At 44.0% G+C, this 27,622-nt stretch overlaps 1 protein-coding gene across 1 annotated transcript in view; it reads right to left on the minus strand.

Annotated features, from left to right (window-relative positions):
• Positions 1-26,645, minus strand: part of aplp2 (amyloid beta (A4) precursor-like protein 2) — a 49,320-nt gene extending 22,675 nt beyond the window's left edge. The window contains exons 1-3 of the mRNA XM_079166335.1: positions 26,343-26,645; positions 1,895-2,068; positions 174-303 (exon numbers count right to left, since the gene is read on the minus strand). Of these exons, the coding sequence (XP_079022461.1) occupies positions 174-303; positions 1,895-2,068; positions 26,343-26,414 (376 nt within the window). The 5' untranslated portion in view covers positions 26,415-26,645. The remainder of the gene's footprint in view (positions 1-173; positions 304-1,894; positions 2,069-26,342) is intronic.
• Positions 26,646-27,622: the final 977 nt, after the last annotated feature.

The following is a 27,622-nucleotide window of genomic DNA, read 5'->3' on the forward strand; positions in this document are numbered from 1 at the left end:
CGATATTGCTCTTTGCCTATAGCTAAAATGTATCATAATCTCTTCTTTCTCTACATGGAATGAAGGACCAATATAGAAGAGGGGGATGGGACACACTTGACATGAAGGGTCATTTACAGCCCTCAAATTGGTTTCCCCCAGCCCTTGAACTACTTATGAATGTAAAAGCTTACCTAAGCATTTGTAAGGCACCACGATGTGGGCGTGCCCTTTGCACACCTTCTTCTCATTCTTGCACCAGTTCTCAATTCGAATTGGCTGGTTGGCTTCCACTACGTTTGTGATTTGGAGCTCGGGATACATCTGTTGGGAGAAGAAACAGAGAGTGTGTACTAAATAATAAGAGAGGTATTTTGTATGTGTGTGAGAGAGTGAGAGAGAGGTGCGATAAGTGGAGCTTCAATAGGATTCTTTAAACCATGCTTTATAGTCTCGATGCCATCTGCTCAACCATGAAAAAGCACACAATTTACACTTTCCCCAAATGCCATCAAAATGTCATCAATAAATGTAACTGAAGCTTGTGTGGGGAAGGCTTCTTTAAAATATACAACCCTGCTCTTTTTTTTGGACAGCTGCATAATAAACTGAGATACCAGCAGCCTCTTGGTTTAGGAGATGCAGTAGGAACAGATAATTAAGAGCCAGAATATCCATGTCATGGAAAAACATGTCATGAAAGACAGCTAGCAGCTAGAGGAAATGACAATTACAGGGACTGCTAATTGAAATGCCACCCACTATACCTTAAATCATGTTTGTCTTTCAGGAACAGCTCAATAGCCTCTAAGACGACAAATCACAGTGAAACGAAAAATGACTTTTTCCACCTTAGTAGCTAATTTCTCTTAATGCCGGTCTCGCAGCATTACATGAAATGGCCGACCTGTTAACAACCCATTACATGGTGGTGACACGTAATATGATGCAATTACAGAATGTAGGCACCACAAAAACAATGGCAATGTAAAGTCAGTCAGGATCCTTTTTCGGGGTGGACACACAAATTAAACGCTTCCACATGACTATGCAACAGACAGAGCTGGTGAGGTAGTATTACACACTGGGAAAAACTATGGTAGATGAGTCGGAAAGTGTATGGGTCAAACAAACACAGGTCATTCAACCAGGAGACCGGTCTTCAAGACCGGGGTTCGCTTCCCAAAGTGTTGTTGAGAAGTGATGCCTTCGTGCCGTTTTTCCTAAACCTAGCTAAGTGGTTTTGTTGCCTGAAACTAACGTTCATTTCAAAGTGTTGAGCGACACAAAAAAATGGAAAATGGGAGTCCACGTACACAAATCAATAGATTCAATTTTGTGACCATTTCAACGTACCGCCGTGAGACTGGGTTGATATAATCTACTAAATGCAACAAAATCTGCCAGCACCTCTCAAAATAGAATAGGGGCAGCTGTGGCTTAGAGGTAGATCGTGTCGCCCTCTAATCGGAAGGCTCCTCCAGTCTGCATGTCAAAGTGTCCTTCAAAGTCGAAGTGTCCTTGGGGACAAGATACTGAACCTAAATTGCTGCGAGTGTGTGTGAATTTCATGGCAGCCTCTACCATCAGTGTATACATGTGCGTGTGAATGCAGTGTAAGGCGCTTTGGGTGATTGGAAGACTAGCTAGGTGCTATATATACAGTATATATAAGTCAAGTCCATTTACCATAGACAACAAGTCAAACTATAGTAAATGTGCCAGTCTTAAGACTTAATACTCAATACCCCAAAAATTGTGAAATTAGTGAATTAATGATATTTGCATGAGGGTGAGGACATCCACCTTCAATTCTCCCTAAAGTAATTTCATTGGCTACGATAAAAACCCACTTTGTTTCACCACTTCGCTGAGACCGATGGAGATTAGAGATGTGTGTGTCACAGTGACTCACCTCCTGGCAGTACTGCAGCACACCCTCTTTGGTTCCGACACAGCTCTTGGTTCCAGATGGGTCGGGTTCCCAGCGGCCTGTCTGAATGTTGACATGCATGTTGAGCTTTCCGCAGAACATCGCCACCTGTGGCTCCGCCACGGCAAACCCTGTGCCTGCATTGGCTGCTAGCGCCTGTAGAAAAAAAAAAAGGGAGAGACAGAGAGAGAAATGGGGGTTAATGCAGTCGATTATTATGGAGCCTATAAAAGCTGGGTAGTATCGTGGCTAACTTGACTTAAGAGACACTGTCTGCCTTACTCGCTTTTCTCATAAAGCCTGAACACCTGAGTTCATGTACCGCAACGGATAACTGTGCTAGATGTGATGGAGCAACATCAGAACTGCTTGTCAACGCTTGGCTGCTACTGTGACTCAACGCTGCAGTGCTGAGAGCAGAGAGGCTCAGACAGGAGACAAATTAATTGCACCTCAGGAATGTTTGGCTTGGTTGATGGGGTAGGGTTTGATTAGATTTGTGCACAAGGCTTTTTGCTCTGGTGCCCATTGAGTGACTGAGAGGCTGCACACAGAGAGAAAGAGAGTGGAAAAATAAACTGCAGTCCGTCATGCCTCACAAACCAGGACATTTTAGTTGAGGGCAGAGCTTTGCTCATCCAGGCCTCCTGGGACCAAAGTCTTTCAACAAAGAATGGATCATTTATTCTTCAAGGTAAACACTGATGGTTCTTCGTCCACTATACTACTACTGTGCTGTACAGACACATGTGAACAGCAATGTATATGATGTAACGAGATGTGGCTTCTAAGATACTACAGGATTTGTTGAATAAGTTCTGTGATTTACTGCCAGAATTCCCCATCATTGTTTACCTCCCAGCCCACTGAACATGAGAGGAAATCTGCTATCTTTCCCCTGTTGTCCTTCCTGTCATCATTTACTAAGCCCGGCAGTTCCTTCAGCAAGCAGGAAGCAGGAACACCCTTCAATATACAACCACTCTGCATAGAAAATGGACACCAACTGTCCAAAACTACTGCGTAATCAGCTTTCACACAATTGCCCTTCAAATGACACAGTGCAGTGCTAGCATCAGTCAACTCATTAGCTCCTCATTGAGACAATAAGTCACGGCCTGCTAACACTCACCTGATGCTAGGGGTGTCACAGCGCAGGAAACTCTTATGAATCAGTGAGGCGATGTAGCTGTGTATGCCAAACTATCGCAAAACACACACCAGGGAGCCTCCAGACAGGAAGTGGAACGGAACTGACCCCCTCTTGATTGTGATAATGTCATCAGGCTGGGTAAACAGGCTTCAGTCCCACAGAGAGATCAAGGGAATGAGCGTGCAGAGTGTTGGACTCAAATGTCTGACCGAGACGCCGACAGAGGGTGTCCTCTGCAGCGCAGAGCCAAGGAGAAAACAGCTGAAGTGGAGTCTTAAGTAACAGTGTGTTAGACAAAGCTCTCCGTCTAATTCTGCGCAGGCTCCCGGGCTGATAATAGGCACAGAACAGAGTAGAGCAAGGACAAAACAAGTGCTGTGTAATCAGCAGTTGGCTGTAGCGTGTGATGAGCCGCAGAGCCAGCCAGAGCTGAGTCCGCACGCATTCACATAAACTGAATACAGCTCCAGCCACATGCACATATTCAGCCGCACAAGCTCATTGGTACCCGTGCAAACACATATAACACGCTATCATAAAACACACAAAAATGCATACAGTCACACATGCACATGTTCATTCATGTAGGCAAGCAAACACAAACTGGACTTTCTTGATTTGGTCCTAGAGGCACAACAGCCTCAGATTCAACCTCATTTCCCCTTCTTCCTCCATCTCCATGTCTTTGTGCTGTACCCCTCCCTCTCTGCACCACCATAGGCTTGTTTGCTCGCCTCCCTCTCATTCCTCTGTGAGATTGGCTCGGGTGTATGAGAAGCAGAGAGGTGGGGAGGAAATGAGGGACACAGAGAAGCACGTTAGGGAGGAAGACAAGGGAGGTAGTGACAGCCTGACCACAACTAGATTCTGCGGCCGGGAAAAACAAGTGTTGGAGGCTTTTCTACGCCCCTTTGACTGCACAAGAGAGATAAAGTCTCAGTGTGTCTTGAATTCATCAAGTGCAACAATCGCAGTGGAGGAAGAGTGGAGGCGGTTTATACCACTGCCTTAAATCTGCAGTCACATGCCTGTTTAGTACTTAAGAAAAGAGCTGCTTGAGGTCAGACATGCACAAAGAAAAGCGCCATGGGGAGTGAGAGCAAAAAAAAGGTGACGCACACAGACAGAAGGCTTGAGGGGGAACAACAGAGCTGAAGAAATGTGTCTGTCTGTGGTCCCTGTCTCATCACCAGAAATACCTGAACTAGAGGGATGGCTGGCCTCAGGAAAACAGACTGGACAGTCACTTCTCCATAAACAAAGACTCACGCTACTGTAGGAGAGACAATCTTTGTTCTTGAGACATGTTTAGAGTTTTGGCCTGGGTCGTGACTCAGTCTTGGACAGTCGTGACTGGGACATTTATTTGAAGACTAGTGGAGCACACAACCTCACAAAATATTTTACATCATCCCAGACTGATTTGTTCCGTCGGCCAGCGAAGGCCGCTGAAATGGAATCGGAAGAAGAAAAAATGAGAAGAAATAGAAGTTATTCTGATTCAGGGGGAGCTTTGGGTGAATACAAAGCACAGGCCACAGTAAAAGCTCTGCAGAGTTTTGGTCTTGTTTTTCTTTTCGCTGTGATTTCAAGTTACTGAACTCCTCCCTATAAGGTCACATGAAATAACTTTAACAATAATTTGCTTCCGCGGTTTGTCATGTTTCCACATGAAACAGAGGTTCGGGGGTGGGAGTGACTTAACTTTGAAGTTTAGAAGTGGGGACACAAAGACTGAAACAGCCTTTGAGGATCACTTGTCTTCTAGTTAGGTAGGTTGATCAGTAAGCTGCGGATGATATTGATGATCCTGGTGCAAACCAACACCCAGGTACACACCTTAAGACCCATGTAACTGTCAGTGCTAGTCAAGCTTGAGGGTTTTATGTGACGGGAAGGGTTGGGTAGATTGCCCAAGATCTGTAATCACATTTTACTTATTGGGATCAAAAAGATGAGTCATCATCAACATTTTGACAGGTTATGGGAGGAGAGAAGGGTGGAATGTGGATGTAACAATACTTCCAGAAAAAACATCTTTTGCGATTTGGTCAACAGACTGCTTCTGCTTTCTCTTGATTTACAGACTGGATAAGTTCTTATTTTAGTCTCGAAGGCAGCATAGATACACACAAACACACATTTACTGGAAAAATATGCCGCCACACCAAAAAAAGCATAAGTCATCGAGCATCTATCTCTCATTACTGACTCACCATGAGACGTTATATCATGTGTAAGTGTGAACACCTGCTGCCCTGTGGAGGTTTAGCAAGTCAGAGGGAGAGACAAAAGAGGGAGAGAGGGAGTGGAATTTGGAAAAAGGGAGAGGCAGTAAGTCAGAGGAAAGCACTGACGAATAGGGTAAATAGACTATGGCAGCAGGCAACATGCGCTGATTGGCTTATGTCCCGTCTTGACATATTATTCTCAAATGAGCAGGGACTGTAATGCAATAAAAAACGGCGTGAGGCGCCATGAACGCAGGAGAGACAGGCCTGCCACCACAGACGCTTGTCAAAAGCTATGTGGGTTGAGGATCATTTAGCTCGTTTTCACTCTTTACTGCAAACAAACCAGTCTGTTGCTGCTTTCCCAGTTTGCCTCAAGCACACAAAGATTTTTTATTAGCCTGCTCTGTGTTCCGAGCCAAGTTTCACATAAAACAAGCTAAGACACGACAGTGCTAGTCAGGAGAAAAACAAAACGCACGGAGTAAGTGAATGCATTCATCATATGAGAATGCTGAACGTCGGTGCAATGAAATAACGCTAAATCAGAGAAATTTAGACAAAACCAAATTAAGGCTTAACATTTACTGTGATAAATTATTCAGCTCAGGCAACTTTTGAAGCAGTTTTTGTGTTTGTTTGAATAAAAGGCAGAAAACGGTCTCTTCTAAAAGATGCAAAAGGGAGGAAGTGAAGCCTGGTATCTTCAATAATGCTGATTGCATGCAGTCACCAGCAGAAATTATAGAAAATTACTACAAATACCGGCTCAAATTTACAAACAAAACGCAAGTAATATTCCTACGTTTTTACAAAAATCCTCCTGGACCGGTACGGGTCAGTTATTACATGACCTACCACACAGCATCTGGGCAAACTCCAAAGAGGCTAATCCAATCTATGTGTTTGTGTGTGTATAAGCATGTGTGTGTGTGTGTGGTCTCAGGTCAATCACTCAGGGCAGCATGAATAGCAGTGTATGAGCTCGGGACACCCTACAAGAGGATAGTGGGAAAGGGAAAATAAATAAATGAGCAACATGATGCTCAAAACACCTGGGCTTGAGCCCTTGTGATGATCCTCCATAACAAACACAGCGACTTTGAAATAGCCAAAACAAACCATACACGAAATTCCTCTGTAACAGTCTAATGAACAGGTCAGGTGATTGTGCCTGGCTGACATTTCTGACAAACATAAATTCTGGTAAATGGCCTACAATCGCATACAAAAGCAGCTCCACTGTCAACTCGTCTATAAACCTTGCAGGCCTCACTGAGCAGTAGCAACTAGACTAATTTTGGCAGAGGTATGGTGAAGCCATCCTCACGGTCTTATAAAAGCAGCTCCAGAATGAGGCACAGGTCAGGACACGTGGGTTCCCAGAATGCTTAGTGTCCATGTGACTGCAGAGAAATGCCTGGCATCGTTAATCCACCTAATCCGTCCCTGTGGTGACTTAATACTTAAACAAGATAGGCAGTGGTGAGAAAGCCACACACACGTACTTCTGTATATGATCTTTATTTACAATACGTGTGGGCATGAAATTAACATTGATTTCCTTTTCTTGTTGCTAGCAATAAAAAGTGTTGACGTGTATGAGGGAGCGGTGTTCCCTGCGATTATGTGTAGCGCTAGTGTGTGGAGTGGAGCAATTAAAGCATTGTTTATTTCTTCATTAGGTTCTATTTCAGTGTTTGTATAACAGCTTTTTGAATTGCATGTTCTTGTTTATTGTGTTCTTAAAAACTAAATTTCCCTGTAGGATAGTTTAAAAATACAATGTTTACAATGTAATGCCTCATAAAACAAAATAACCACAATATGTATGCAGAGGTTGGATCAATAAATACTTTGCCATGTGCTAAGATTTCTGATTGTCTGAAGAAACTCCCAAAGTTTGTCTTGATGCTTTCAACTGTTCAATATTGAGGACGGTGAAAAGGAGACATCATATGCTTTAATAGCATAATTACTGTAAGTAAACAGTAGTACAGAAGGATGTGGGTCAGCCATGGTTCTTGGGTTAATTTCCTGTTTTATTTTGATAGTCACTCTCCTTATGTGTTATGTCCTGTTTTACTTCCTGTCTGTCTTTTTTCCCGCTTTTTTTTACTGTCTCACCTGTGCTTCATTAGTTGATTCGTCCCTTGTATATTTATCCTGTGTGGTTTCCCTCTTTCAGTTGTAAGGTCGTCTGCCTTAGTTGCTTGTATCTTCGTTCCAGCCTTGATTTCTTGTGTTTAGTTTCTTCCAGTGTTTGACGTTCCTGGTGTTTTAACATTTACTTGACAAACCAACAGGTAGAACAATTAACTCATTGACTGAACAGTTTAGGTTCACAACTAACTATCATTGTCATTATTGATTAATCTGCCAATTATCTTTTTAGATGAACCGATTAATTGTTTACTCTATAGATCAAAACATTTGAAAAAACATCTTCAAATGTCTTGTTTTGTCCAACCAACAATCCAAGAATCAGAAATATTATAAGAAATGGTTAATCTTCTCATTTGAGAAGCAGTATCCAGATATTGTTTGGCATTTTTTCCATCTAGTTTTGCTGGTAAAATAGCTGTAAGATCAATTGGTTACAAAAATAGTTGTTGACTATTTCTGCAGGTCTCTTCTCATCTAATCGTTTCAGCTCAAGAACAGTTAAAAAAGAGACTTAAAAAGGACTAAGAAAAAAACTAATATGGGTCTAGTGACTAAAAGGTCAAACGATACCTACTGATACACTTAATTGATAGTGATGCAGTATATTACCCAGTATACCCATACCAATGTTTGTCTAGTCATGCTGGATCTACATGATCTATTTTAATAATCTTAGTTGTTATATTTTGAAAATGTGACTTTTATATTCATGTCTTTTAAAGGCTATCATACATGTTGCCCAGTTCAGTAATGGAGGCCAATATTAGTCTTATATATCAATATCCAGACACACACACGCCAAATGAGGTTGTGTGACATTGGTGTGACTCCTCCCAGAGGTGAAGCCGATGGGAAGGCCAGGGCCTGAGCCAATGAAACCACCACAACCACCACAACCCAAACAGCTCACCAGCACCAGATAACAGATGAGAGGGGGGAGGACGTTCAGCGACAGACGGACTGGGACATTTTCCTACTGACCAAACACCTCCACCACCTCCCACCCTCAAAAGGGCAGACAGTAAAAACTGAATAATAAAAGGAAAAAGGTGGCATGTTCTTAGACTCTGAATCAAAAGGGCAACCCCTCACCGCAATGCAAATGAGCTCCTCTGTGTCAGTGAAATGGCCTTTTGTCTTCACCATTTGAAGTGTCCCGACACTGCTCTGGAAAGGCCTATGAGTCACTGCTCCCACAGTTTGGGGAACAGTGGAGTGCAATCAGTGCCACTTTCCCTCCAAAGAAAACGTAAATCTGTGAAATTTACAGTACCACATAAACTCAGTGTGGGATTCCTCTTCTTCTTTAAAGAAAGACGCTTTCCACTTCTGGGAAAACCAGTCTCTTCAAATATAACATTCTAGGGTAATGTGCATAGGTGTTTAAGTACAAATAATAATAAATATTGTCCTTTGTTTTCATACGGTTCAAACACATAAATTGTATGAAAAAAATCTAGTAAACGTGTTCAAAGGGACCATGACATTCATTTGTAAGCTTGTGTGTCCTGTGTTTGCCAGAGTTTGAGGTGACAGAGAGATGCTCCACAGAAAGCTAAACATAATGTTTCTGTTCACTAGCGGTCACCTCTGCTTGGCTCATTAACCTCCCATCATTCATAGCCAAACAGGACTGGACGGAAGAGGAAAGTCTGCTGTTCCTTCTGCCCCGAACTGTCACAGGGGAGACGAAAAACACTGGCACGGCCCTGACCTGCCGGTACCAGCCTCGGTTCAGACGGTAAACCTATTTGTAATCCTTTCCGCTAAACCTGTGCTTGATTGAACGTGCCTTTGTTAATGAGACTGTGTGGAGCTGTTCCAAAGTGTGAAACACTGGATGTACCATTGACGCAGCCGTGTCCTATACTTCAGAGGGGAAAAGGAGTTGATCGAGCTCGGAGAGTTCAAAGCGATGAAGGATGTGAGGGAGACTCAATGAGGACATTTCTACATCTTTGACTCCTCATATCAGTGGACTGTTATTAGATTAGCCTGCCACCTTCTCAGTAACTCAATTCAAGTTTGGTATCATTTGATTTCAACTGTACTGTTAAGTGCAAGCACACGTATATTTGACTAGATCTAGTGGTCTGCATTCCTGAGCAGGTCTACCTTAAAAGCAATAAACTGAATGGGACCTAATGAGTGGAATGTGCTACTTCTTACTCTATGTATTGCTCCCACAAATAATATACAACTAATGCTAGTACAAACAATACAAATTAGTCCGGGTGAAATTGATCGCTATATTTTTCTTTTTCTTTCTTTGTCATGCCGAATACCATCTAATTGACCTTTGTATTCTTAACACATAAAGTAATGAAAATGACATTTAGAGAATTATATTAATAGTTTCAAACACAGCTTCAGCGGTTTCAACAACAGCTGCTTTCCCCGTGTGTATTTGTTTTCCGTCTCCATCACTAGTGGCCATGACTGTTTCTCGATGTTTGAGTAGATAACACAAAGTAACCTCAGGAACACCGAGTTTCACTGAGCTTTTTTTATCCACTGTTACAGTGATCACTATTAGCGGTTTCCACTGTATTTAAATGAGAGAACACACTGGGGTTATTACTCCAATGTTCAAATACACACAGCATGATGGATGAAACGATCCGAACATTTCCCCAAAGGTAAATTCCATCTCCCAGAAATCTCTGTGATTCCCATCTCAAACAGGGTGTCTGTGGCCACCTTTGTTGTTATTTTTTTCTTTATCGTTTTCGAGAGCAAGAAGACGTACAAAGTCATACAGTCCTTGTTAGTGGTCCTTGTTTTAACAATTTGAACTCGGCAAATGGAAACAGAGTATAGTATGTAGTGTAGTAACTGCAAAGTAAAATTGGATTATCTTCAGTTTAATTGCGTATTGGTGTTAATATTATACATGTTATTCAAACCTTGAAATAAACCTGACTAACAGTTTCCAAGGCAAACAATGATTGAGCTGAAACGTGATATCACTGAGCGTCGCCCTAACGTCGCCATGCTCAGCGAAGGGGGGTGAACAGAAGCAAGACATGTTCGTAATTAAGCTCCAGTTAGAATATGGGTCGGCTCGCTTGTTGCAGGCTAACGGTTGCGGTGATTGAGTGGCGTAGGTCTGCCTGTGTGTCAGGGGGAGATAACATGGCCTCTCTCTAGCTTACAGCGAGCAGAAGTGAATGACAACTTGTTCAAATGGCCCATCACTATGGAAACCTTCTACAAAAGCATCCCAGCTATTCACACAGAGGGACATTGAGGCTGCATGAAGAAAGAGAGGCAGAGGGAAACAGAGTGAGAGAGGAGGGAAAACATGATGGCGAAAGAGAGAAACAGATTGAAGAAGTGGAGCAGTGAAGAACGAGGGGAGGAGGGAGAAGAAAGCAGCGAGATAGATAATCAGAAAATCACAGTGACAGTGGGGGGGATAGAGAAAAATAAGAGGGGTGATTCAAGAAAGGGAAAAAAAAAATAATGGAGAAAGAGGGAATGAGGCCACAGTTGTGAGGGACTGGCATATGAGTCGGAGAGGGAGAAGAGATGGGAGGCGTAGTGACGAAGGCTGTGTGAATGGCACGACACTCACAATAACAGCTGCACCGTGTCCTTGAGTGCAAACATGAAAATGACCCTAAACTCTATAGGTTTGCAAATATCTCCCCTGACACACCCACATATAACAGACATACAGTACACAAAGCTTTGTCTGTGCTCAGTCCCCTCCTGAACAAACAAACTGTGCCCATTGCCATGGCAGTGTGCATCAGTTCGTTCAGCAATGTCGCTCCTGAACCAACTGCCGCTTGTTTCTTTTAAAATATTTACAAGACAGTAAGTCACAGCTTGCCTTCTGAGAGGAATCATGATTGGGAAAAGTGAAACACACCAGTGGCTTTTAGGATGTGTTACAGCAGGTTAGTGCCACATAGAAAACCTGAAGTTCACAGTGGAGACTGCTTCTGCAGGTTTAGAGGTGAAGGATTATGGGAATTGGGATGTAACGGAAGGGGTTGTCACATGCACTCACAATACATCTTCCAAATTTTAATTACAGAAAAACAAACTTTTGTTTTCAAATTTCACCTTCCACATAAAATGCTCTCCCCTTAAAAGGAATAAACAACCTTGTTGTTGTTCAACCTGATCCTAATCTTTATAAAACAAAATGTAAGAATAAAAAAATAAATCTAGATGAAAATGTCTGATAATGTCAAATAACCATAGCTGGTTACAAACGTGGTGAATACTGCCATTCTATTGCATTATTCAATTTGAAACAATATTTAGTGGAAATATGAATGGAAACAAAGTCAATGAAACAACACGGATGCACTCAAAAATGTTATTGCGAAATCCATGACAGGAGCAGAATCAAAGCGGTCTGGATTCAATTACTGAAACTGGAGTTCCTGGTAACGTCCATTGTGACTTTTTGTGGCCGGAAGAAACCGACTGCAGAACCACTTCAGCTGTCAAAGTGAGACAGAATTTCTGAATATATTCTGCTTTTGGTGAGTTACAGAGAGCAAACAAGAAACTGCTTCTACCGTTTGTCCACACACCATGTTTAAGGTCCAGCTGTTGAGATTTACTTGGTAGGTCCACATCACATCCACATACACAGTCAGATTGTGAATATCATGCATCGACTTGTTGTTACAATTCTAGTTGGAAGGGAAGGTGAGGTATGAGGGATTACAATGATTGGGTGTAGCAAAGAGAGGGTGGCACATGGTAAATAGTTCAAGTCTCCGTTATGTCAGTTCCAGGCATCTGAGCACATGTCAACAAAGACAGAAGTACTGTGGGTGTTTATTTTATTGCTCTCAATGGCGTTTTTTTTGTTCAGAGCAAGCATTGCAGAAATACTTGTATGCATTTATAATAGTTTACTCTTATCTCACACTACCAATTTCACACAAAGCTTCCAGTGAGTGTAGTACTGTCAAGCAGCGGGGGACCCGTTAGTGGGCCTTCAGTCACTTCACATTTTCAGTCAAAGCCTGAATCTCTTCAAGAAGAACCTCATGTCACCCTCTCGCTGCTCAATCACATCCTCTCTCTGTAATCTCTATTCCCTGCTTGCTATAAATTGCTCACATAAAGAAATGAAGCCTTCAACATCACTCTTTAGCTCATTTTTTTCCCTATCCCTTACACGCCTCTCTTAAAGGATCACCATAGTATCACAAGAACATTGTAGGGGCTCTGTCACTCCACTCACCCCTGCACTCTTTACTGTAGGCTGCTTGTAATCGTTGTGATCTCGTAATTATTCTATGAGTTCATTTTAAGTGGCTGTGGATAAGAGTGTCAACTAAAAGCCTGCCATGTAATTGTAAATGTAGTGAAGTGGAGAGATACAAGGCCAATAGAAGAGTAAAAACACTGTTAATTAGAGCAAAGCACAGTTTTTTCGTCCCGTGGCACACTGCCTTCTCACTGGGGAGAAGGTGTGTCGTCTGGGCTATTTATAAGCTCCAGTTGGTGGGCCAGTGGGGTCTTGCCTTCCAGGCCTGCCCTCGCCAGTAGAGCTTTTTCAGACTAAGAAATAAACACTCAAAAACATGAGGATTCTGCCACCTTTTTTTGTTAAGTGGTATCATCCTAATTAGAACCATATTTCATCTTAAGAGGTTCTATAAATGAGAGCTCAGAATGGATTTTTAAGGTAAAATAGAACTAAAAGGTATAATTTATTCTCCTTTATGAAAAATTCTGTCAGAAGACTGATTAAAAAGGGTAATAACCTGCTCATGTGGCATTCATTTATTTTCGGTGTCAAATTAAGGATTCACCGTGATTGTGATGTGCTCACACTGCGAGTATCATGGTTTTAGAGTGGGTAGTGCAGGAGCCTGGTAAAATCTATGAAGTTTGTGACTAAGAAATATCAGAAATGTAGTGGTACATGTTGTGTAAGTTTCGGTATTATCTTTAATCTTGCTAAATTTGTGATGAGTTAACACATCAACAGTCCTGCAATCATTGTTTTGGGGATATTTACAGACGGAGTCATGTAGGCCAGGGTTTGTGTGTGCTACCTCTGTGACACATGGTGTTGACAGCTGCTTCTTTTCATCTGCCAGTGATGAGCTTTAGGAGGCGTTTACACTAAATAACAGCCTGTTATAACAAAGGAAGGGGCTGAGTTGGGGAGGGTGTGTCACTTCAGGTACCTTTAAGAAGTCCAGTTTAAGCAATAAATACACATGTTGAAGGTTTATCAGATGTCAAAACACTGCACATCAGTTTATAACACTGACAGAGGATCTCACAACTCTGGAAAGTTATCACTGCGGCAATCTTTTGTTTTAACAATCACAAGGTTAAAAGAAAAGTATGGCATTCAAGTTACACCGAAGGAATGTGCGTTTGCACATGTTGCATTGGAAAGAGTTACAAGAGTAATTCTAGCGCCAAGGACAAGAGCCCCCACCCGTTTTACGCCTGTGAACATGATCAATTGCATTTGTTGGAAAGTACAACCAGGGCAAAGGTACTGCTACTGGGAAGGGGCTAGGGAGCTAAGCTGATGACTGAGAAAAGTTAAAGTGTGTTGACTTGTTCACAAACCACACACCAGTTTACTTGGTCGCTGAGCTATAGTGGAAATATAGAAATTGACTTTAGGGTTGTTGTTTTTTTTTTTGCTTCAACTGTGAATTCACAGCTTAATAATTAAAAGTCTTTGTGCTAAACATCCCAGAGAACTGTTATGTTCCTAGAATTTTCACAAGTGAGGTTTTACTGCACAAGCGTTTTCACAGACAACCCATTAACTCATGCAAAGTGCAGCTCAGATATTTATAATGCAGGTCCAAGTGACCAAAGGGCAGTCAGTCATGGGTACAAAATGTCATTTGGTACAGATAGCTAAGCCACTCATCACAGGGCAAAGGTCTTCCCTTCTCCTCATTTTAATCTCTTTCCCCTCCCTCACTTTACATATTTTTTCCCTGTGACACATTTCCTCACAAACCCCCGCAGACAGACAAACACACAAAGCTGCTGTTCAGATGCCTGCTTGTGAAACGAGTGCCTGGCGGCCGACACCGGCATGCTTGCTGCATTTTGTGTTTCAATACTCGTATATTCTGAGGGCAGCGGCTGCCAATGATGCGAGGAGAGCAGGGCAGAGCAGAGCAGGAGGGGACCGAAGAGCCATTTCCCCTTGGGCCCCTCTTGACACAGATTTCAGCTGCACGCATCTCCCTGGAATATTATTCCTCTCCGTCCACCTCTCCAGCCCCATCAAACACAGCCTTGAGGGTCAGCCGCAGCCATCATAATATTGCATTTGGTTTTCCTTGCCTCTCTGGTTAGATTAGATACAGAGCAGATTGGTTTCTGGCTGGTGGAGGAGCAGGAGTCAGAGAGGACAGGGAATGTAGGGGAGGAGGTAGCAAGGGAGCAAATTTATTTCGATTCTGCTCGGGGTGTACTATTTGCAGTATATGCTGCCGAATTTGGGAAGAGACATGTCAAGTGAGAGCAAGGGCTTAACTGCAGCTTCCTCGTTACTCTAATCACTGTCATGTCCTGTTGGGAAAGAGGCAAAGAATGCAGGAATGAAGATGGGCTGAAGGGGCAGGTGTGCGCTGTTGTTTCCAGAGAAGGTTGGTCTATACAAATTAAAGTCAGTCAACAGAGAAATAACTGATAACTGTGTGCTGCAGCGATAAAGAGATAATTACACAGAGGGTTTTACCCAGAGCTTGTTGTTTAGTTGCTAAGCTACGCAGGTGCATGATTGCATAAGTCAGGCGCTGGAGTGTTAAAAACTATTTCTTGCAGGAAGAAGATAATTGCTTTCCTTTTTGCGTTAATGACTCGAGGATTGTGATGATTGAGGTCCATTTTCAGGTGATTTCTTTGCAGCAGCCTCACAGCTGCATGGAGTGCTGGCAATAGGTTTGAGCATGCCCTGCTCTTCTGCAGAGCTCCTGTCAGTACAATGACCCATTCTTCCCTTCTGCCCACTAAAACCCCTTTGCATGAGCAACACCTCCAATCCTCCATCTCCCTTCTTTCATCTCTATTCACTTTGAACACTCTGGATAACTCTTTGTGCACCCATCTCCTCTTGCCTCAGCTATCTCTATACATTTACCTCTCTCCACCTGCTTGTCTATCTCAGAACCATGTGAGCTGTGGCGACCCTCTCAGCCCTCTCTATCCGGGCTTACCGTCCACGTGGCATAGAGCGGATTACATTCTTGACATCACTGTGCCAGATGTTTATGACTGAAATAGACAGAGCAACTATCCTCACTCCCCACTAACGCAAACAATGCATTTTGCCAAAACTCGACACCACAGTTCCCATTAAAGCTTGAGCAGGTTCCTTCGTTTTACTAGGACAGATTCCATTTTGCCTAATGATCTCTCCTGCTTCCTTTGTCTCTAACGTCCACCTATACAGAGCTGCTGACTTCATTACATTGTTCAGGAATCTAAATTGACTAGCTTTCTCTTGTTTTCACGTCATTGCTTGGCTTGCGCTTTCCCATTCTTCCTCCTGCAGCATCTGCTCCCAGCTCTCTCCAGTGAGCCGGTGTGGAGATCAAATAGCCGATAAGCCACCCACTGTAACATACACATTAGCATGATTAAATTGGCCATTGCCTGCCCATTTATTAAAAGTCTCTCGGTGCTGTGTGGGAGACCCATCCAGCCTGTGAGTGCAGTAGGAGGGGGAGGGGCTGTGTGTGTGTGAGTGTATACGGTGTGTGTCGCTGTCATGTGTATGTCTAAGCCTGACATCACCATGGCAGAGAGCTTAATGAGGGTTGCAAGGGTATTTCTGACAGTGCTGGCTTTCTGTGGTGGAATTTCAGGTGAGGTGACGAAAGGGGGCCTGTTGGGAAGCACTGGCTGGGCGGGAAAAAGTAAACGGTTGGCCCGGCTCTGGCAGTGGCTGTGCAGGAGATTTAGGGCTTAGGCGATTGTTAGACGGGGCTCAGTTTGTTTTGAACTATGGGCCTGTGTTTTCCACGGGGCGCTTTATGTGGACACTGACTCTTCCCCCCACTTTGTACTGCACTCTCAGCAGTTTAAAAGAGGAGGATTAGACACAGGAGTGTGCCTCTCTCTCGGCTCTCGGAGAGCACTGCCTCCTAATCTCTGGCGCTGAGGAGAGGGGATTTGGAAGAAATGACCTGTGCTCACTTCTCTTCCTCTTATACCCTCCAAGTTGAGTGAAAACACAGTGCCGCATCCTTCCTTCCGTCTGTCACTCCTACTCCCGCTTTTTCATTTTCCTGCTGGATGACTCTACGCTCATCAGCATGCAGCACCACGCGGCTGCTCCTCGGGACCAGGCAGGCTGGCAGACAGGCAGGCAGACTTGTCAATAAAGGAACAACAGTACCAGGGCATCTCAGCGAGGCCTCCAGCCTTGTCACTGACGTCTCTCTCAGCTGCCTGGACTCCCTCAGTTAATGAGCACGCAATTGTTGAGCAAGCAAAAGAGAATTTAGGGAGGCAAGGAGGGAAAAAGTGGCCATGAGGTGAGAAGTGTAATAGAGTTAGTAGAGTGAGAGAAGAGGCAGGTGAAGGAAGCACAAGGACAGAATGTTCCAGCGAACAGAGTAAGACATGAAATAGATAATCTTCTCCTAAAATGTGTGCGCAGTACAGTCAGCGACGAGAGAAGAGGGCACGAAGAACACTGTGCCTAAATCAGACGGACTGTTGGGGGAATGCTGCACAGTGGGAGCTGACATTGAGAGCAGGCGGAGGAAAGCAGTTTCAAGGACAACATGGAAATATCACATTCAGTCACTATAAGGCAGCCAGGAGTTGTGTTGAGGGCACGCTGGAGCAGGACACCCGCCAGAGAACTGCAGGAGAAAGAACGAGTTCAAGGACATGCAATGTTTTCCAAGATCTGACAACATGAAATGATAGCAGGTGACAGATGTACTGCATGAGAATGCTGAAAGAGAGGAGAAATATGTTGACCTATTGGCATGATAGCAGGGGTTTGACTTTGGTGCCACAACTCATTTTCGATTCTACAAAACCACAGCAAAAAAGTGCAGACATCAAGCAGTGTGCTACCACATTTTACTCAGACATGTCTGCAACACATTGTGCACCATTCGTCAAAAGATTTATCGACGGAAAATGTATCAACAATTTTTGATAATTGTTTAAGTAATTCATCAGACAAAAACACCAAACGTTTAAACGTTTGGTGTTTCTCAAATGTGAAGCACTGGAGGGGATGTAGACATTTTTTCCAGCTCGCAGAACACATTTTTCAGAACATATTCAACGTGTAAATGTTTCTGTTCAATTAAAAAAATATTTTTTTATCACCATCGTACAAGGCTGTATTACAATTTTCAGTCATAGTGACGACACTCAACCACTTGGAAATAAGTTATGGACGCCAGCTGAGTTTGACACCGGTCCCTGCATGCAGTGCCACTCTCCCATGACCACCCAAGCTGATTTTAAATGAATCTGTGCTCTGATTGCAGAGCTCCCTGCTCCCTTTTCTCCCCTGCAGACACCGAGCAGGGAAGCAGAGACAAAGCCTACGCGTCTGCATTAGCCTGTGATGCTCTGGGCAATGCAAGGGAGGCCATCTTTAACAGGAGAAAATGATGGATGTGATGTAGATATGCTTATCTGTCATTAAGCCCAGCTCTGCCCTCCCTCAGCCTCTCCTCTGGGGGAAGGGGGAGGGATTTCAATCAGACTAGTGAAGAGTAAAACTCCAGTAAGACACGCTGAGGCCAACAGCTAATCAGTCATGTCTCTATGGAGAAGACACAGACTTCACAGCAGGAGCATCCGTCTCTGAGCCTTTCTACTACACTCCCTTTTTGTCAATCGATTGACCTTGCTCCCCCACCTCCTGCATCTTTTATGGCCCAATTCAGACCCCTCTGCTGCATGCTACTACTTCTCTGGGAGATATCCCGAATCCAAATCAGCACAATGACAGCAACTGTGAGGCAGACGAATCCCTGCACCCTCGCATGACTGGGCTGCCTGTCAGCTCCCAGGACCTCAATAATAGCGCAGTGACGCTAAATAGGCTCCTGAAACATAAGGACGGGATGTGATGAACACTGAAGGGAGCGGTTGGAGGGTAGGTGGGGAATGGAGGGGGTGGAGTCCGGTGAAGGCGGCTCACTGCTCAGAAGGCTCTATAATTAGCTGCAGAAGATCAAATGACTTTTAATGGGTTTGTCTGAAAACAGCAGCCTATTTCAGATTTCCGCTTGGAGCTATATTCATATCTCATCAAACTAATGGAATTCTCCAGAGCGCTTGATTGGTTTTTATCTCAGATCAAAATGGCTGATAGAGGTGCATGGCTGCAGCATTCCTGAGCTGCAGCTCTGTAATGAAAAAAGAGCAACATCAGGGCACTATTATGTGGATGTGTGAAAAGTGGAAATAGTTGTAACCAAAAACGTACACATGATGTCAAGTGACATGAGTGCTCCTTCAGCTGGTGATCTGTGAGCACTTGTGATGCATCATGGTTTGATGCATCATTGTTGCTATAGGAGTTATTTCCCATGGATGTTTCATTGTGAATGGTCGTATAATAACAGATAATGGCAACTTCTACTGGTCATTAGTTAGAGAATTAATAAGAGAGAGACAGGGATAATATCAGGGTCATAGCTCAGACACTGCCTGATCTGGGTGGAGGGAGGTCTGGTGCAGACTGCTAAATATGCTGCCAACAATTAGGCCTTGAGCGTGCAGTAACACTCAGCACATAAACTGACACACAGTGCAGTGGAACAGGCTTGGTGAACAGTCTGATGCAGAAACAATTACTAATTAATCGATTAGTCAATCAACTGGCAATTAACTGATCATTTACTAAATTGATTCATCTGTTATGTCGTTCATCAAGCAAAACTGCCAAACATTTACTAATGTCAGCTTCTTAAATGTGAGGATTTGCTGTTTTCATTCATTTTATAAAATGATGAACTGTATATATTTGGGTTTAGAATATATATATGTTTGATTGGACAAAACAAGCAACCTGAACAAAATGTGATAAGCTCTTGTTGAGATAATAAACAACAAATGAATCAGTGGTGAACATAATCATTACTTGTAACACTGCAACTGTCTGTTCTACCTGTATGACTCCTGAAAAGTTATTGTTCTTGCTCCTTCAATAAACTGTATTATTAAAACGTATGGACAGTGGATGCAGGGGAAATAAAGGACTGAGGCAGAATAGGGTGTTGCAGCACATGCTCAGTGAAATTATACGCGTCACAATCTGTTGGTGCCCTTTATTTCCCAGGGTATCCTGCTAGCATTCAAGCTAAATTAATTGCATTAATTTAGTCATCTGATGTTTTCTATTTTAGACTGAGGAAATCAAGCCCAATGAATTCCAGCCAGTTTCTAACTAATTTACATTTTGCCTTCTCTGTAAATTAAACAATACACAACCCTTCTTTTTATTATCTGTGAGGGCAGGGAGGGGATCTGCATCTTCATGCACGGACACTTCTCACTGAATGAATTACAGTAGGAGTTTAAGGAATAGTAGTGGAAAAACTCAAAGAAAGAAATAAGATCTAATTCATATTACAGAAAAAAAAACATCTGTTCTCCTTCAGACATCCAAGGCGGAATGCTAGTGTCTCCTGTTCCCCATAGGTGAAATCTCCCCCTTGTTCTGTCTGTGTCTCAAGTGGACCAACCTACAGAGCTGCTGTTTGTCCTTGGCCACCTTCTCCTTGAGAAAGTGCTGTATCAGACAGGCTGCTAACAGGGCCGTCACATAGCTCGAGCACCAGCGGCGGCAGCAGCACAGGCCTCACTCTGGGAGTGTACAGTTACACTGCAATGCTTCCATCTCTTTCCATTCTGACATTTTCATTTCACCCCACTCTCTTGAGGACAAAAAGGATAAACTCTAGAAAAAGGAGACATGGACTTTGTGCCACCATTGGTTCCAGCCTGGATGATACCATTTCCGCTACAGGCACAGGGGTAAAAAGAGGAGGGATATGAAGGAAGCTTGATACGCAGGAAGATGGAAAGGGAGGGAGCTGGAACTAACATGCTGTGTTTTCCCTGGCACTAAATGGCGTATTTGGGCAGCGTTGCTCAGCAAAACAGAGCAATACAGCAGCCAGGCAGCCTGCCAGTAATCCAGCCTGCTTATCAAGGCAAGAGAACCACCTCCTTCTCCATCCTCCTTCAGCTATAAAACTGGCAATGTGTTTGTACCTGGACATGCAGATAAGTTAAGAGAGGAACTTCCGTTGGCTCTCAAATCACCACATAAAATGTTACACCTCAATCGTGTCCTAAAGCAGGCTGAACATGATGCCAAGACAGAAAACATAAAAATCAAATGGCCTACCAGCACGGTGCATGCACATGCAGATAAAATAAGGACGGACACGTCTGATGCACAAAGATAGGCAGACAGACTCATCCACACACTCAAGCTCTCCCACGAAACAAAGAAACAGATCAACAAAGTGCTAAGAAAAGACACATCTATTCTAACTGAAGTTTGGAAAACTAGGTCTGATTTGAATGCTCTTGTTCGACAATAGAGACAAAATTCAGGTGAAGATGGGTTCAAACGACCCTTGAGTCATTAATGCTAATACATTTTCTAGTGCAGTTGAGCAGGAAAAACAGCAGGAAACAATGTCTGGCACACAGTTAATCTGGCTCTTTGATTATTAGCTTTCTGCCTCCATTTGATTTCACTTTGTGTGCAGGGACAAAGAGGCAGACAAATCAGTGCACAGGCCTCGCCAGAGCCTGCATATGACTCACTGATCTTACAAAAATGAGAGCTGCACACCTGAATAAGACAAGGAGGGGGACAGTAGACACAGTCTTCCTCACATGTGGATAGACGGGGACTGAAGAAGAGACGGGCGGGGCCATAAGCAGAGGTGCAGGAGCACTATAACTCATAGATAGCACACCAGATATTTTATTCATGGGAAGAAAAACCCAAGTAGCAAGAGTGACTCACTGAGCTACAGGGACACACACACACACACAGAGACACGGAGTAGGGGGGGTGACAGGGTTTAACCCACCTACGCTGACTGTATTCTTATTCTCAAACAGAAAACACATTAAAAAATAAAGTCTGGAATGGCAGGGCTCCTTTCAAAGGGATTTAAAAGGAGATGTGTTTGTCTACTGAACTAGTCAGTTTAGTTGCTTTCTCCCCCCCCCCCCCCGCTCCCAGTGCTCTCACAGGAAGAGAGCCGCTCACTGCACAATACAGCGAGCCGTTTGCACTTCTGGCTATGCATTCCTGAGCACTCTGGTATATGAACCGACAAAAGAAATTCTCATGCAGCCGCGCTGAGCCAGGCTATTGCCCAAAACCCAGACTCAGGTGTAGTGGCGCTCACGTTGGCTGCATAAACACGAGGAGGATTGTCATGGCTGTGCAGATTGGCCTACATATGGCAGGAGGCCTGGTGCAACTTAAATCGGTGTGCAGTCATGAGTGTGCCGATTTGAACCCACTCACTCTGCGCCGAGTCCCCACCGCCCAGGATCTCTCACTGAGAAAAAAAACTGGCTAAATATGTGATGAGCTGAGCTGTAAGAGGCTTTGGGCAGACATACACACACATTGTGGAGGAATACGCAGACACACAAACATGCATTTCCAGTTGCAAAAAAAAAGGAGGCAACTACGCTCACTTCGGATAATTAGAGCGCACGCAGACCCTGGGAGACAAAGCCTGGCATCGTGAGAACAAGGCTCGCCATGAGGCCTCTCTATTTAAATCCCCACGATGAGCTGAGAGTGTGTCTGCCGATGGAATCGCTCCAGGAGACATGCACGGGCTTGGAGGAAGAAACAGCCATGGCATTGAAAAGAAGACAGAGAGACAGACAGAGACGGAAACTGTAGATGAACAGAGTGGCAGGAAGGTGTCTTTGAGGAAATGAAAGGAATTCTCTGGAATAAGGGCCTAGATTCAATTAGACATCCCATCCTACTGTTAGTCATAGAGCACAGATCAAACATCAACGTTGAGCGAACACCACTGATATTACGCACAGGTGACTCACATTGTTCTGTGCCACTTTGAAGTCAGTTTCCCTTCTGCAGAGCTTGGAAATGAGGGTTTGACTGAGGGAGTGGGCGAGTGAACTGAGGGAGCGTATGGTAGGACGCCGGGATTAGCACCTTTCCCTACGCAGATCTATAAGCACCCAGAGTTTCTTGTCGCTAAGAGGATTGACTGGGATACGGGGCTGTCCCTCTCAACAATTGAAAGCAAGGTTTTAGGCGCTAATCTATAAATTCAAGGCGGACTGAGGCCAATTCTCAGCTGATGGACCACATGCTGCTGCCTTCAACTTGATTGACACGGCAGAACGTGGAAGTCAAAAGCGGTAATCGTTACGGCTTAGAGGAGACAAGAACAGCATACAGAAGGCTTTAACGGTGCCCCACCACCCACGATGCTGTATTGAGAGATCACATTATCCAATGCAAGTGCTACTGGTTGTTGATTGGGGTTTTGTCCAGGCTTGAAACGTCACCAACACTCTGCCTTTGCCCTCGTCTCCCCTCTGTATCTTGATAACCTCTGTATTGTAACGACACGCTGGGTTGTCCCGGCTATTGAGGGGCACACAAAAGGCCCTCATAGGGATTCACTCAGCCCTGCTAACGGACGGCTCCATAGCACTCGCCCCACAATCACAGCCAACTCCGGGCATTCATTTACGTGCAATTGTTCACTATCAGCCCATATCCAGAGCAAATACAGACATGGGAGGCACACAGGAGCAACTTTAATGCTCGCCTGCGAGCACACACAGCAAAGCACACACACACAGACTTAAGATGATAAGAGGAAAACTGCTGCTGCAAGAGCACTGCAACCAAAGAGCAATGAGCACAGCACCAAAGACATTTTTTTGCAGTTGTGCTGAACAGATTTTTTTCCTTCTTCGGTATTCAGCATTTCTGCACTTTCGTTGATTGGATCTGCTCGTCCACTCATCTCTGACTTGTGCATGTTTGCAATCAGACCCTAAAAAGCCAAAGTCTCTCCACCAGCATGAGTTAACGCTGTGGATTTTAAAACACGTCTCTTCTATACAGGCTGTGATGATATATTTGACACCAACGTTTTTAGGCACAAAAAGGTGATGATGTGTTGCGTAACGCTCTGTCTTTTTTACACCGTGTGTCATGGCTGTGCTTGCTTAAGTCAGCAGAGAATAAAATGTGCCAAATGCATTAACTGTTCCAGATTTTCTGTATCCATTAATCCAGTGGGAGTCATAACAGCGAATGCCTCAGTATGATGCAATTCTCTGGGTAAACCCACTATGTGGTTCTTGCCTGCGCCCAGTTTCTAAATTAGCTTCAGAATAAAATACAGCTGCTCACCCTGGATTTTCCATAGGAGAGTGAAATTGAAATAAAAAAAGCATCCTTGTTTTTTACTGATACAAAGAGGGATAGGAAATTATAAAGGCAAGAGCTAGAAATCACCGGGGCAAAAGCTCTTTTGAAGCCACTGCAGACTTTAAAGCCTGCGACACAGAGATGGTCAGATGAGAGGAGGGAAACAGCTGAAGAAACAAAAGCTCAGGCCCTCTCACAGGTATCTGACAAAACAAAACCGTTTACACAGCTGAGGTAGCTGGCTAATCCCAAAACGCTTGAAAAGGAGGAACTGCAAAACGAGAGGGCCGCTTCGGTCCGATGACACCTCGACAGTCGCAGTGGACAAAGAGATGAGGGACAATGGGAGGAGAGGGATTAAACCATCCCTGACCAACAGTGAGTGCCTCTCTGAGGACCTCTCACCGGCTCGTAAATTCAAGCTCAAGGTCCAGGGGAGTGCATTCAGTCAGCATGTCAGCACAGCAATATCTACCTCAGCTGTGTGTCCACAAGCTCATCAGCGGGGCCCATTCGGCACACACCAGCAGCTCCACTGACAAACAGCAGCAACAGCAGACTGTCCAGTCCTGACACGGTTCAACAATTGAGAAATAAACAGAAAGATTTTGGCTGCGTTTGTGTCCTGGAGGCTGAGAAAATGACTGCTGCTTTGCCAATCTGAAGTCATGTAATTTAGTTGGGATGTAACCTGACAAATCAAATGTATTGAGTCATCTCTTTGGATTTGTTGTCTTCTTTCTCAAACTCAAAAAGGTGTTGATATTTGTATTTTACCAAACAGATGTTTCTTTATTTCCTCTTCGTAAGTCTTCAGTTTCGGTGTGCATTTGGAGGCATGTGCAAAACAAAGAAAGGATGTGAATATCCATATTCTATGCATGTGATGTTTTACTGCAAATATAAATGCCATATCAAACAAAGAAAAAAGCCTTGCCCTTCAGGACAGCTATTGATTAAACCACAGGAATCCTCAGCATGCGCCCCAAAGTCAAGGCGCACAGCAGCCACCATACATTTCTCAATTTAATCTGGGTGACTGATCAGGAAAATTCATTGACTTCATCCATTAATCATCTCAGGAGAGTCTGTCCAGTATTGATCAGCATGTCTGTGCGGTTAGGAAGGCCGGCTGTGAGGAGGCAATCATTGCAGAGGGGACAGGTCCTTGTAGAGAGAGAGAGCAGCAGCTGCATAGATTTTGTTGGGGACATAATAACCATTATTTCGCCCCACACAATGCCGCCCAATATACCGCCTCAAAATGGCCGAGGTTTTTGTCGCAAATGCGGGAGAGGGAGAAACATTGCCTGATAACCACTTTGCACAACAGTGCCAGGAGGAGACGTCTTGTTAAAGTGTTTTGTCATGGTTGCTTCAACAGTGACCTGGAACACTTGTGTTTACCGTGTGTGTGTGTGTGGGGGGGGGGGGGGTTGCTCTGAAGAAGGGTGCATTGTTATGCGATGACACACACTTGTGAAACTGCAGGCATCAATGTCCATGGGCAATAACTGGTCAGCCAGCAGGAACATAGGACATCAGGTAGGTAGGTAGTGTGTGTGTGTGTGTGTGTGTGTGTGTGTGTGTGTGTGTGTGTGTGTGTGTGTGTGTGTGTGTGTGTGTGTGTGTGTGTGTGTGTGTGTGTGTGTGTGTGTGTGTGTATAGAGGAGGACCTGCATATCTAACAAATAGACTCCTGGGCAGTATTTTAATGGTTGGAATTGTAATAAGACCTACAAAGACAATTAATAACACTACAGAGTAAGACCTGGGGCCAACCTGTTGACACAGGAAAAGCTGGAGTTTGAATACCTAGGTAAAGGATTTCCTCCTCTCTGTTTAATAAATAACATGATGGACACAACTGGTACACGGAGCAGAAAGTATGCCGTTTATGATCCATTGCAGAAGTCCAACGTGTCCCCAGAAGCCTGGCAAAGCTCCTGCTGTCTTTCATTTGATCTCTGCAGCAAACCCTGCTGTAATTCCTGTTACACCTCCTTCCGGCCGCACATTGTTCAACTCCCATCAACAAACTGCGATCAGAGCTCAAGAATGAGGAGCAAATGACCTGAAATCAAGCGGATTCACATGGAACTAGCTCTGATTTGAGATCCGCCTTCATGAGCACGTTTAAACCCTTTGCAACCACACATCTGAAGTGTTGTGTAAATCCTGACATTGGGCTACTAACGGAAATCAATCAGATCAATTCCGCTACTTGTGCGGGATTCTTGTCGAGGGGAAGAAGGAGTCAAAGCCTGGGGGAAATGTACAGTTACACCAGGCGAGATAAAACAGTGTTTGATCAGAGAGCTTAGCCACAAATGTCTCATGTGAACAGAGGACAAATATACAGGCCGAAAAGATTTGCTTCTGCGTGAGCAAAAACACGCGGATGTTTCGATCCCGGGGCTCAGACTAAACCTGCGCGGAATAAAGCAGAGACCATTTCAGATTACATACCTCGATGTAGCCGGACAGCGTCGGGACCACAATGCTCAAAATCAGGACGGATATCGCCGGGACTGAACCCATCTTCCACGATCTTCGGTTGCGCTACTGTTAATAACTTATATCCTGGGAGGGCTCTGCGCGTGAGGTGACGTCCGGGGAGAATAACCGAGTCCTGGACAATAAATCTGATAATCTTTCCCGGAGAGCGGGACGAGTCCTGCTCCGCTTGTTTTGTTACCCGAGCTCGACAGAAAATGTTGGTGGCAGACTGAGTGTCGGTGCCCTCTGGTAATGTGGACTGTGAGTGTGGTCTGTGTGGCTGCTCTGCCTCTGCTGCCTCCTCCCTCCTCTGGTCCATCGGATCCACACGGAGCAGAGCGCGCGCTGCGCCACCAGGCGGCCGGCTGCAGGAGCGACCATCAAACACAATGGAACCAGGACTCCTGCTGCGATAGCAGGTCAGTAATAATAGTAAGTCTACATGTTAACATCTGTTTTATGAGGAGCACATAGAACCACAGTCAGGTATACTGTGCTGAAGTACACAGCGATGGGATTCCAAGTATTCCCGTTCTTTAGTCACTATAAGTGATGTTTTATTTGCCACATACTCAACATATACATTCTGCAGTGAAATGCTTTGTTGCCTTCCAGTAATGTGCTCGACATAAAATATCACAAATGCAATATATAGCCTGCAACAAAAGTAGTTGACATAAAAATGAGATAGGTTGAGATAAGATGAGCCTTTATTGATTGATTGACCTATAAGGACAGCTGTGTGTTTCAGCATCACAATGACAGAAATAAGTATAGATACATGGGTCAAAATAAATATTTAATTGGAAGTATATAGAATAAAACAAGAATATAATGAGAATAGAAACTAGAAACTATGAGAGAGCAAGAACTAGACTCAAAATTACAATGCCGGTAGCGTTGGGAAGTGGACTGGAAAACGTTCCAAAGTCAGGATTCATTTTGGCGAGGGGAAACTGGCATGGTGAGTTTCGGAGGGATCCCATAACTCTTACCTTAAAAAGGGAATGGAATAGGTTCTATTCAGTCTTCCCTTTACAGACATACTACCTTATGATAATCCCTTTGGTCAAAATGCAGTTGTTTTCATGCAGCCTAAATGTGTTGTTTTCTCTTATTCTAAATTGGGGTATTTGAATATTTCGTCCCGAAACTGGAATTGCATGAATTTGGTATGACGAGCTGAGAGTCGTGTGGATCCAATGAGCAATTGTATTTATATGGGATGTTGTTACAGCCCATAGCCAATT

The sequence above is a fragment of the Pholis gunnellus genome, assembly GCF_910591455.1.
Source record: "Pholis gunnellus genome assembly, chromosome: 9".
NCBI lineage: Eukaryota > Metazoa > Chordata > Actinopteri > Perciformes > Pholidae > Pholis > Pholis gunnellus.